Genomic DNA, 13125 nt, shown 5'->3' on the forward strand with positions numbered 1-13125 from the left:
ACGTAAACAACAAAAGGTTTTTTTACACTAGAAGCGACTCACTCACCATCCCAGGATACGACAGGAAAGTGGGTTGACAGAGGAGCAGAGACAAGAGTGTTTAACTCTCAGCTAAACAAGACTGGCCTTTAGCGCCCTCAGGCTTCCAGAAAGACATTGATAGCAGAAGTGGCCAGGGAGGGAGATGGAAGGAGAGGACTCAGTGTTAAAGCTGACTTGCCACAGCCTTGCTTTTAAGCCTCAGCCTCACATGTGGTGACTGGCCAACAAGAGCTGACAAGGCTAAAGCCGCCCACAGCAAGCATGCTCTGGAAGTCCTCTTCCCAGGAAGGTGCTCTGTAATACTGTGTAGGGAGGACTCACCAGGGTTCCCGGAGAACAGAGCTCCTAAAGCCAGCCTGTGGGTTGGATTGCGTCACCCCAGGTCACCAGAACTGACAGAGGCTGGGAAAGCAAGATGCAGAAACACCCAGAAAGGGAACAAGGGACAGTTCTCTGTAACATTGACCTTCCGGTTGCCAGGCTCTTGTGAACACAGTGAGTGCAAATTGGTCTCCCAGGAAAGCTTGCAGATACCCTCAAGTTGAAGTAAATGCAAAAGTCCATCAATGCAATATGCAAACGCAAAAGCACGTATGTAGAGCTGCAAAATGTAAACTAGAAAATGCAATCAGGCTGATCCCATTATTCCTGGCAGTCAGAATGTGGAACTGACATCAGCCCCTTCTGCCGTCAATTGAGGGCTTGAGATAAGTCACTAGGCTGGGCGCTTGTGACTTTAGGAGATGATGCAGTCTCCTGCTTTTAAAGAAGTAATTGAGTAATTGAGTTTCAGAGCAAGGATCCTGGGTCTGACCCTGGCCTCACCTTTGACCTGAGTCTCCCTCCCCCTCCTCCCCTCCCCTTCCTCTCCCCCCCCCACCCCTCGCCTGCCCCACTCCTGTCCCTCTGGCCTTCTAACTGTTCCTGGAATCAGCCAGCTTGCTCCATCCCCACATGACTGGTTCCCTTCTGTCTTTTAGTCAATTTCTATCAGTTTTCTGCAGAGCACCTAGTAGTGTTGATATGATTCTTGACAAATGGATGGATGGACGGACAGATGGCTGGATGGATGGATTTGTGTGTGTGTGTATGTGTGTGTGTGTGTGTATGGCACTGGGGATTGAACTCAGGGCCTAACACTTACTAGGCAAGTGCTCTACCATTTGAGCCATGCACCGAGTCCAGGTGACTGAATTTTCTATTTGCTTCTCCTAGAATGAAAAGACTGGCTGTTCCCTGCTGGGCCCCTGTGTTCTTTCCCCCGACTGTGCACACGGCAGATGTGTTAGCTGTTCGTTGCTATGACAAAATATCCGAGAAAATCAACTTTAAGAGAAGGAAGGATTTATTTTGGCTCACAATTTCAGAGGTTTCAGTCCAAGGTTACTTGGTTCAGCTGCTTTTGGGCCTGTGACAAGACAGGACATTATGGCAAGGAGCAGAGTGAGAAAGTGCTGGAGGTGTGGCTCAGTGGTATAACACTTGCCTAGCATGTACTACAAGATTCAAGGGAAGGGCTGAGGTTCCAATATCCCCCTCAAGGGCACATACTCAGTCACCTAATTTCCTTCCAAAGGCCCCACCTTCCTAAAGATTCCACCATAGGCTGGGGACCAAGCCTTTAGCACATGGGCCCTTGGGGGACATTTAAGATCCAAATCATTACAGTAGATGCTCAGTAAACACTTTTTTTGTTTTTTTTTTTTTTGAGGCAGGGTCTCGATAAATTGTTTAGGTGGCCTTGAACTCACCATCCTGCTGCCTCAGTCCCCTAAGTGCTAGGATTACCACTACACCTGGCAGAAAATACATTTTTTAAAGAATGAACAGCTGTCTGTGTGTGGTAGCTCACACCTGTAATCTCAGCTACTCAGGAGGCAGAGACTGGGAGGATTGAGGTTTAAGGACAGCCCAGGTAAAAAGTTCTTAAACCCCATTTCCACAAAAAAAGATGAGCCTGGTGACAAGTTCTGCCATCCCAGCTACATGAGAGGCATAAGTAGGAGGACTGCAGTACAAGTCTGGATGAACAAAAAAATACTAGACCTGACCTGAAAAATAACTACAGCAAAAAGGGTTGGAGGCATGGCTCAAGTGGTAGAGCACCTGCCTAGCAAGCCTGAGGTCTTGAGTTCAAATCCCAGTATCACCAAAACAAACAAACAGCTGGAGAGTCTTCAAGAAGGTTTGCCTTGTGCCCACAGTTCACTTTGACTTCAGATGAGAGGGAGACCTTCGAAGCACCCAGCAGGCTGCTATAACAGAACAGCCCAGAGCGGGGGCTCTGGAAACCAAAAGTCCAAGGTCAGTGTGCCACCAGGGCTGGTTTCTAGTGAGGCCTCTCTTCTTTGCTGTGTCCTCGTGTAGTCTTTGTTCTGTGCACATGTGTGTGTGTGTGTGTGTGTGTGTGTGTGTGTGTGTGGTGGGGGTTCTCTGGTGTCTCTATGGGACAGGGACCCCCCCCATACCTCATCTCACCCTCATTACCACCCTACAGGCTCCATCTTCAGACAGTCACTCTGGGGAGTAAGGCTTCAACATAGGAATCCACAGGTTGGGGGAAAGAGGGGGGACACTGAGTCTGAACAGCTGGGAATTCATGTTCACACTGAGACCAAAGGCTACAGAGGAACAGAGCCTGGGGTGGGTTGTGGCTGCTGCAGCCAGAAGCAGGACCCTCCTTCCTTCTAACAGCAGGGAAGCAAGGTCTGGCTATAGGGCACTGGGAGGAGGGAACAGAGTTCCTGTTTGCACATCCTATACTGGTCCCATGGAGTCACCCTCCACTCTTCACCCCTCCCAGGCCCTCCTTGATGTGGCACAGATGACCTCTGCAGGCTGCGGGAATCTAGGTCCCCAGATCTGCTGGCTTTGAGCTAGGTTCAACCAGGGAAAACCCTGGGGAAGGAGATAAAAAGGGAGGAGCAGGGGAGAGGCCAGAGGAGTTCTTACCCCCTCTCTGCCTTGGAAGGTGTCTCCAGCAGCAGGTTTTGTCTCTTCCGTGAGTTTGGCTCCTGTTGGAGGCCAGCCTCTGTCTCACCTCCTGCAGGTGACCCCAGCTTCTGAACTCTGGTTACTGGACTTTCTCCCTCTGGGATCTGATCTGTGGTGGAGGTCTTCCCTGCTATCTAAGTCACCTCCACCATACCCTTCACCCCGAGAAGGGCCCTAGCAACATATTCACATGGTCAAAGCTATGTGGTAAATGCACTGGATAGAAACTGTTTTCACTACAACCGCTCCTGCCCACCACACTTTCTCCTGGGTGACAGGGCTAGCATCCGGGGACTGCTGCTGAGGAGATGTTGACTTGGGAAGATATTTGATTTGGCGAGAGTGGGGTGATATTTATGGAGTTCCCAGTTATTTCCACGTGTAGCTCAGTTACTTCTCTGCATCCCAAGGTAGAAATGGATTCCAGAAATACTCCCTCCACTTACAGATCCAGTTCCACCTCCGGTGCAGGATCCAAAATCATCAGACATGAACACATCCAGCAGAGCCTGGCGTTGGAAGAATGGGGGCACTGGGGAAAAGTGGGGTTTGAATGCAAAGAGCCAGGAGTGCTTCAATGGAAAATTAGTCCATCACCAGAAAGAAAGCTGTAAGCGAAGGACTCAATTCTCTTCCACACCAACTCAAAACAGCCTGTCTCTCCCATCAGATGTACAATGAATTATCTGATCAATTATAATTATCTTACATGTGCTGTGTCTTTTGGTGGGGAGGCAGTATTGGGATTTAAACTCAGGACTTCGTGCTCTCTAGACAGGCGTTTACCACTTGAGCCATGCCTCCAGCAACACAGTCCTGAGTCTTGATGAGACATGAGATAGAGCTTAGTCCTATCTGGGGAGGAAAGGGACAAAAAATTGTAGCAACACCATGAACCTTGTGGTAACCTGCATTTCTCAGGCATCCCAGCTACCAAAACAAGAAATAAATTTTGATCACTATGGAGGATGAATTAACTTTCTATTCTCTTGATAGAAAATGATATTACAGAGCCAGGCATGGCAGTGAACACCTGTAATCCCAGCACTGGGAAGGATGAGGCAGGAGGATTGAGAGTCTAAGGGCATCATCATGGGCTACATAGTGAGACCATGTCTGGGAAAAAAAAAAAAAAAGAGGACTGGAGGAATGGCTCAAGTGGTACAGCACCTGCCTAGATCCTGAGTTCAACCCCCAGTACCACCAAAGAAAACAAAAGAGAGAAAAATGGAGAAAGGAAGAGAGAGAGGGAGGGAGAGAGAGGATGAAAGAAAGAAAACTATATTACAAGTCCCCATAGAAGAAGCAGTACCAAAAAAAAAGGTTGGAAAAATGTTCCTTTGGAGCTATGATCGATTGATACTTTTTCTGGATTTTTGGCAGCTGTATAAAAATTTACAATTTGAGGGTTAGGGATGTAGCTCAGGAGTGGGTTTGTAGTTCAGGAGTGGGTTTGTAGCTCAGGAGTGGGTTTGTAGCTCAGGAGTGGATTTGTAGCTAGGAGTGCCTACCTAGCAATGCACAGGCCCTGGGTTCCATCCCAAGTATTGACAGAAGAAAAAAAAAGGTGACTATTTAGAATAAAAAATTATAAATTTCACTATTTTTTTTTTTGACAGCACTGAGGATGGAACCCAGGGCTTCACACATGCTAGGCAGGTGTTCTGACCACTGGGCTACACCCTCAGCCCTCACATCCATATCTCTGAAGAGTTGGGTGAGCCCCACACAACCTGGATTTGCCCCAGTGGCCTCCCTATTTCCTGTCTGGCTTTTCACCTCTTCCAGCTGTATAAATAATCCCCTAAATTGTTATCCTTTTGTTCCAAATCGTCAAGTGGTCTCTGCTTCCTGGTTGGAACCCCATATGCACCCATGGAGATCCACACACCAGGGAACCAGGAGCCCCTGAACAACCAAGGGCAAATGGACGCAGAGAAAAACCCCGGGTAGCATGAGAATCACTAGCGTTCCAGCACTGCTGACCACCCAGAGGACAGCCTCAGGAGGATGCCTCAAAACGGAGAGCTGCACTGGCCTTTGATCCCTCTGCTCAACAGACACCAAGTCACCAAAGAGCTGGACAGTTGCACTCACCCTTTATCGGCCCTCAGATTACAACACAGAATGTACCAAAGAGAGGGGGCGGTGAAGAGCTTCTGTGGAGAGAGGCCCTGGGTGGACTGCCCAGAAACAAAGTCGTGACAGTGCAAGGTAGAACCAACAGCCAACCCTATTGACTGGCCTGAGAAACTGGAAGATTCCTTAAGATATAGCTAGCAAGACGAGTGATCACCAGGTGAGGTGGCTGATGACCTGAGTAATCAACTGTCTCCATGACTGGGTTTTCAGGCTGGAGGTAGAGCCGTGTCCTGGAGTAGAGAGGCACCCACAGGGGCAAAGGAAGAGATGCGAATGGAGAGGCCATGCTAAGCCCTGGCATCACTGGCCAGTTGCAAGAAACCAGAAACTGGAGACGGGTGATCTAAAACAAGTAAGCCCAGGACTTCTTAATGGCAGAACGAGCTGATAAGTGGTACATGGCATTTTTCCATTCACTATACCTCTTAATAAAATGCTGTGGGGACCCCCTAGGAATGCTAGTAAAGAGTTTCATGTTGGGTAAAGATTTCTAAATTAACTATGTGGAGAAATTGACACACAAAAAGTCACCGTAACTGTTACCTGAGAAAGACAACCAAAAAGCAAGTGGACACAGGTCATTTTAAGAAGTGAGATGCAGGGTTGAAGCCAGGACCAAACCAGCCCATGTCCTGCCTCTATAAGCACGACTATGGTGACTCAGGCAGCTCAACTCCACACTGCCCTTCAGGGTCAGGAAGGATGGTCACTGTCAGCTGACCCTCTATAAAAGCTGGTGTGAGGATGGTTAAGTGAATGATAAGACATCCGCTTTGAACAACTATTAAAATGATAATTCTGAACTGTGCTGTGATCTGATTTCAAGTAAAAACAATAGAATGAAATATTATTTCTCTGGAGAGTTTGCAACTGGGAAAATATGTCCTAGACCTCTGACAATTAAATGATCACCTGGCACAGGTAGGGACAAGTATTGGAGAGAACACAAAAGGAAATGTTACAACCAGGGATCTTCGAATTTTGCCTTTCAATTTCCTGTTTGCATTGTTTGGCAAAAAGTAACAGCACAACATTAACACAGCCAATAGTAACAACAAGGACAAAGCAAAAAGGAAAGAAAAGATACACAGTGTCATTTTAGAGAGTATTATTTACAAAAAAAAAAAAAAAAAAAAGGTAATGCCAGGGGCTGGCAGTAAAGTGTTAACCCCCAGCCACCAGAAAGCTCTGCTATCCAGAATGACTCACTGTGCATAGCTGAGGTTTGCCACACCTTGGAAAGCCAGGAGGCAGCATGCTGGCGAGAAGTCACCACCTCCCCTCAGCCCCAAGGTGCCGGCCACTGTGTGCTCTTGGCTGTTGTTCTGCCGCCTGGTGCCTCGCAGTGTCTACACAACGGGTCACCTATGAGCATTCACGCTCCCCTCTCCTCATCACACATTCAGCTCTTGGGGCTACAAAGCCAAAAGCCACAAAATTATTAGTTTTGCAAGCGACCACCCCCTCAATCCCTCTGTTAGGCAGGTCAAGTCCTTAGCAGGCTGGACGATGACAAGGACTGGGCCTAACCCACTTCCAAGTGGCTTGGGTTACACGAGCAATCTCTCCTGCTGGGGGCTGACCTGGTGGAAACAGGAGCTATGTTTATGGGAAGGCTGTGGAGGGAGGCCTCAGGACACCTGCCAGCTCACTCCTGCCCAGCCCTTCCTGGTAGCCCTGCTCACCTGAGCCCAGCTCAACCTGGGCAGACAGTTGCCACTGTTCCTGTGTCAGCTGCTGCCCCAACACGCCTAGCCTGGAGAGGACCAGGTACCTGGCACAGTGCTCACGGACTTCCTCGGCTGCTGAGGCCCACCCCTGGCTCCCAGGTGCAGTGCAGGGGAGGAAAACAGGGACAAGAAAGTCCTGGCTACAGCCTAGGCTTCACCAAAGTCCTGAGAAGAGCCAGGAAGAGGAAAATGAAGCCAGCCTAGGCAGAGCTCAAGCCACATCCACCACGGGGAAGGCTGGAGCTTTGACACGGAACCCCTGGCTAGAGTGTGGTGGGGGGCAGCCTTCAAGTCTGAGGCACCAGAGAGGCCTTTTGGGCTCTCCTTACCCTTACCCCAGCACTCCAGGGCCCCAGAGGACAATGGGGCTCCGGGAATGACCAGTGACTTGGGCCCCTGCCAGAGAAGGCAGGCAGCCTCTTCGATCCAAGGGCCACCCTGTGACCCAAAGCCAGGATTGTCTTTCACTCCCCGCTCTGCTCCTGTTTCCTGCCCTCAGGTTTCCAAGACTGCCAACAGTCACGCTTCGGAGAACCAGGTCAGATTAGGCCCGGAACAAAGCTCACTTGTTGCACAGCTGCCAAGGGGCCACTGATGAGCAAGACACCTGGGAAGCTGCCACCCCTTCTGCTGGTAGCAGCTCAGTGTCCCCTTCACAGGGCTGCAAAAGAACTGAGGCCCACAGTGGAGCCAGGGAGATAAGGCAGAGAAACTGGGCTAGGAGCAGAGTACCCACTCAACCCTGGGGACCTGAGGCCAGGCCATCCTCCAGAGCTGGTGCCAGGGCACAGCCGGAACAGAGTCCAGAGCTCAGTAGTGCCCAGCGGATGTTCCTGAAATGAATGACCAAATTCACATGGAGAGTTGGAATTGGCCAGGAATGTGGGGGAGATGATACCGGCCCCTCACATCTCAGCAGGGCTGCTCAGATCTGGCTCACCAGACCTCCAGCCAAAGTTCCTGGGCCAGACACAGCTGTCCCATCAGGGAAGGGGCAGGGGCAATCAGCCCACCCGCCACAGGACACTTTGCTGCTACCGTGGAAACTGGACACCCTGACAGCCTGGCTGCCACACAACCCCCATGCCTGACACCATAATGGCTCCCCACTAGGGCCCTGCACCCACCAAGAAAGGCTCCCTTTGGGTGACACTTCGGGATCATGTGACCTCCAGCAGTTGCTGTAAGGACTCTGAGGTCTCACTCAACACAACAGGGCTGTAACTATTTTTTTTTTTGGTGGTACTGGAATTTGAACTCAGGACTTTGAGCTTACAAAGCAGGTGCTCTACTATTTTGCTATGATTTCCCCCCCCGCCCCCCCCGAGATGGGATCTAGAGAACTATTTGCCCTGGGTTGACCTTGAACTGCAATCCTCCCAAGCTTAGCCTCCCAATTAGCTAGGATTACAGGCGTGAGACACTGGCACCTGGCTCTTAGTGCACTTTGTACAAGTCCCAGGGGGCTTCACCTGATCCCCTATAAGTCCCTGCAGCAGCCTGGAGCTGGGATGTTTCCAGGGTAACAGCCCCAACAAACAGAGGTGTAGGAAGTCAGCAAGTCACTCCTTCTCTACCCTGTCTAAATGCTTATGCGTCTCGGGGACTGGGCCTCTCTTTGGTGCCCCCACACCCTCAGAGCCAGGGGATCTGCCTGGGCTCTGAGCCGGCCTGCACTGGTGTGTGCTGAACCTTCCTTATCAGGCACATCTTAAGCAAACTTCAGAGCCCACACAAATGCTCATGGGCAAACACGCGGAAACCAGCGCCTGCCCCCAGGCCCCATTCATGTGGGGCCCTCAGGGTGGCCAGGGATGGACAGGACAATTTGAGGAGGGCAGTCCAAGATCTGGGAGTGCCTCTTTCTGTGGGTCCACAGGTGAGATGTCCCCTACAGACACCCACATTGAACCTTAAGCACATGGCAATCCCATGTCCCCTATGCACTCATCCTGGCTTGAACTGGTCACACAGGGATTCCAGGCAGAGGATGGACTGTCTCACATTCTGATGTATTGCACTTGGTCCTCAGAACCACCACCACAACTCTCACCCTGCTGAGGAGATGTCGGGTGGGCAGGTGACTGTGGTCTGGGATGAACAGGTAGGGTGGAGTGGTCCTCTGGCTGTCCTTGCCTGAACCTGCCTTCCTACCTCCATGACAGCAGGGAAAAGCTGACCCAGGACTCAGGTGAGCCACATCTGTCATGAATAGAGGGCATGGGGGTGGCATGAGTCTAGCAGCCAGGTCCCCTGAATTCACCAGAGCAAACAAGCTTGGGCATGAGAAAACAAGAGGCAGTGAGAACAGGCAAGAAGCCACAGAAGGGTCTGCAGAGAAGGAGAAGAAGCCCTGTGCTCTCACCCCTTCTCCCATCCCCCAGGGGAGCCAACTCAGAATGTTCTCAGGGGTTCTTTAAGGATGCCATCATGGCTCTTCTCAAGGGCACTTCTGGAGTACTGCCTGGAGGTGAAGGCCCTGTTCTCCTGAACGACTCACATCAAATCCTATGGGAGGCTGTTCCTATGGTACAGCCTCCTCCCTGTCCTGACCTTCACAGAAATCACCACAGCAGAGCTGAAGCTTGGCTGGCACCCCTTCTAGAGCCTCCTGAAAGCCACAAAGAACCACAGGATAATCCCCAAGTGCATGCACAGACACGCTCTCACCCCCGTTTTTGTAGGCTCAAAGAATTCAGGTAAGTCCCCCTTGCCACTGGCACTGAGGATTGGAAGGGAAGCCAGGGACACTGGAAAGGAAGTTCTATGTGACCAGAGTGCAGTGTGAAGCCCTGACTGAGAGGCTCAAAGAACAGGAAGTCAGCGGATGATAGCTGGCTCCAGCACGGAGTGGTCACACTCCTAGCCTCCATACCAAGCGAGATGAGGAAGGCCACCAGGTATGTCCCAGGGATGGATAGCACATGGCTTCCTTGTCCTTCCTATTGTCCATGCCAAACCAATCATGCCCAGGACAGCACCTGATGAGCACAGCATGGGTCTTTTCAAGCCTGTTCATGTAGGGATTCATTTAACCTGTGCAGTTGTCCTCACAGCAAGGTGACAGCCCAAGATTTAATCCTAAGAGCCTGGCAGCACTGAACCCCTGTCCTGAACCTCTGGACACACAGCCTCTAGCTTGCCAGTACTCTGCCCCACTGGAGGGACAGGGGAAGTGAATCCAGGAAAAGCCTGGAAACTGCCAGATGCAGTCCCCAAGTGCCCCCTGGGTCCTCCAGCTGCCCCACCTGAGTCTTGGCTTTGTTTATTCTCCACTACTCAGAACTCCTCATTCCTGAGGTCCAGCTCGATCTCATGTCCTCCTAAAATCTCCCACCCCTCCTTCGATGCCTTGCTGCACACTAGGCAGCTGTCCTGCTTGGGAGGTGGAGGCACGGGTGTCACCTGCATTCTGCCTTCCTTCATCCTCCCTTCATCCTGCTTGAGAATACAAGCTCTCTCCAGCAAGAATCATGTCTTGTCACCAGCCCAACACATGAAGCCTGTTCTGTGGGTGTTCACACACCACTGGTCCCCAGATCACCTCTGACATACTTCTCATCTCTCCTTTGCAGAGGTCCAGGAGCACTAATGGCAGCCCCTCTGAGGACAGCATGACAACCACTCTGTGTATTTTCTAGCCCATAAATAGGTCCGGAGCAATAACCCCACTCAGTCTAGAAAAAAATAAAAACCTCTCTGGTTGCCCTTGAGTTTTCAGACACTGGGGAGATTTTCAACATTCTTTTTTGTGTCACTGGGGTTTGAACTCAGGGCCTTACACTTCCAAAGCAAAAGGGCTCTAAAGCTGGAGCCACTCCTCCAGCCCATTTTTGTGATGGGTTTTTTCAAGACAGGATCTCAAGAACTATTTGTCTAATGCTGGCTTTGAACCTCAATCCTCTTGATCTCTGCCTCTTGAGTAGCTAGGATTACAGGCATGAGCCACCAGCACCCGGCTGATTTTTGACATTCTTTACTACTTTCTTTGATTTCACGGCGATGGTGACTGCTTAGGGCCAGATTCCAAAAGTGCCACTATTCAGAACAGGGCTAGCGCCAAGAGATCTGGAGGACACTCAGCATGGGGCCCAAGAGACCCCCTCCTCAGCCAGCCGCCTGCAGCCCAACCCCATACCCCTGTAACACAGTGACCCAACACACCTTGGACAATAGCCAGACAGGGAATAAACTGGAAATGGTCCAAGCCCTCCCTTTGCCTATCCTTAGGGGTGCCCCGCCCCTTTAGGTAAACATCAGGAGCCAGGGAGCCTGCTTTTACAGGAGCTGGTCTTACTCACCCCAGAAAATCTACTTCCACTGGCTGCAAAAAGTTTCATCCTTTTGGAAAAAACGTTTACCTGGTGGGGGTGGGGTAGGTGTGAAAGAGGGCAGCAGAGAGCAAATGCTGATGCACCCCTGCCCCCCACCATAAGCCTGACTCTGAGACCCCAAACCGCTTCAGAGTCTCTTCTAGGATCTGAGCAGGATGGTCTCAGCAGAAAAGGCCAAGGACCTATGACTTGGGAGGACCTGGACACCCCCACTGTTGGGACCCACCAGTGGGAGCAAATAACTATACGTGGGCAGTCCAGAGAGCTGGGGAAACCCAGCGCTTGGCCGCGATGCCCACAACCATCTCAAGCATTTGAAGCGTGTTGAGGAGGGAGAGAGGCCCCATGCCAAACCCAGGCATATGCCACCTGGAAACCCCCTCCTCCCCCACCATTACATCAACTCCTCTATTTTCCCGAGGCAGAGTCACATGCAGGCTTTGAATGGCCATGTTTGCAACACCAACACCAAGGCCCAGGGAAATTCTAAGTTATTGACCCAAAAAGGTATTTTAGGGGAACTTCTGAATGATCCTCTTTGATGAGGTATTCTCTTACTCGTTTTGGTTCCTGCATATGGAAAGCAGGAGGAAACAGAAAAGGGTCCCAAAGTAGGGGAATGGCTCAAATGACCTCATCAGCTCCAAGTCCCATGAGTCTAACCTCTTGTCAATAAAAATTAATTCAACAGTCCTTGGCAGAAAGCTTCCCATCCAAAGAGATTACAGGAGGCACACAAACAGAAAGTTTGTGGAAGAGGACTGAGAAGCTTATTTGAGGACTGAGGAGGACAAAGACTCGGGTCTGGATCACAAAAGAAAAGAGAGAGAACAAACTGGAGGAGAGAAAAGAAAAAGAATGGAGATCAGGACCTCCCTAATCTGCCCTTGTGGCGTCCGACGGCCCATCTGAAAAATGGAATTGCAGAGTACAGAGTGGGGTGCTATCAAAGATTCTGAATGTCTCCCCACAGTCAAATCGGGCCTCCTCCACCTGTGTCAAGTGGGATCTGCTAGACCAGAGTTAGGACGCCCGCACTGATGGCACCCTGAGACCCAAAAAATGAACTGAGCTGCCAAATTCCAGCGCTGCTGGTTGGTGGGTCCCATTTGGAGATCTCTCCGTGCCCCACTGGGTATAGGAGTCAACTGCAAGAAGGGATGCTGTGGCCTGGACCACCAGCCCTGGAGGCTGAAAGCAGGGAAACCTCTCCACCCCACTCACGTCCAGACACAGACAGGGACCCAAAGCCTCTCCCGGGCGCCGCCTGGGGAAGTCAGCGATTCGAGAGAAGGGACAGGGAGGGCAGAACAGCCCCCACCCCAGACTCCAGGGCTAGCCAGTACTGCCTGACAGCGAAGGGGACAGCAGCCAAGGTCAGAAGTGGCCCCAGCCGTGCAGAGGTCACAGGGCTCGGGCGCCCGGCCTTCTCCAGTCACCGGCGGTCGGAGGGTCAGCGCGCGGGAGGGGTTACTTGGCGCAAAGAGGAAACCAAATGCATGGAAGGAGGGGCTTAACGCCTGGGCGCCCCTGATCCCAATCGCGGGGAGGGGGCTGCGTCAACCTCGTGGGGTGCCAAAGCCCCGTCCTGGGAGAAAGTCGACCTGCAGGGTGTCCGACCCGCTTGGCTCCCGGGTGGTCTCGACCACTGCGGGCCGCAAGCGCTCAGGTAAGAGGCGCTGGTCCGGGACACCGACCCCTCCCCACGCCGGGCGCGGCGCCCACCTGAGTACGACTTCTTCATGGTGCCGCCCTGGCCGCCGCTCCCAGGAAAGTGTGGCGGCTAGGCGGCGCGGCGCGGGCTTCCAGGTTGCTGATCCCCAGCCGGGAATGGGAGGGAGGAAGGCGGGGAGAGGGGGCGGCCCCGCCCCGGCCCCGCCCCA

At 51.8% G+C, this 13125-nt stretch overlaps 1 protein-coding gene across 1 annotated transcript in view; it reads right to left on the reverse strand.

Moving 5' to 3' along the window:
* Septin9 (septin 9) overlaps positions 1-13069 on the reverse strand; it is a 153372-nt gene extending 140303 nt beyond the window's left edge. Inside the window, exon 1 of the mRNA XM_074045036.1 lies at positions 12968-13069. Coding sequence (XP_073901137.1) covers positions 12968-12986 — 19 coding nt within the window. The 5' untranslated portion in view covers positions 12987-13069. The remainder of the gene's footprint in view (positions 1-12967) is intronic.
* Positions 13070-13125: the final 56 nt, after the last annotated feature.

Source organism: Castor canadensis, chromosome 11 (genome assembly GCF_047511655.1).
Source record: "Castor canadensis chromosome 11, mCasCan1.hap1v2, whole genome shotgun sequence".
NCBI classification, from domain to species: domain Eukaryota; kingdom Metazoa; phylum Chordata; class Mammalia; order Rodentia; family Castoridae; genus Castor; species Castor canadensis.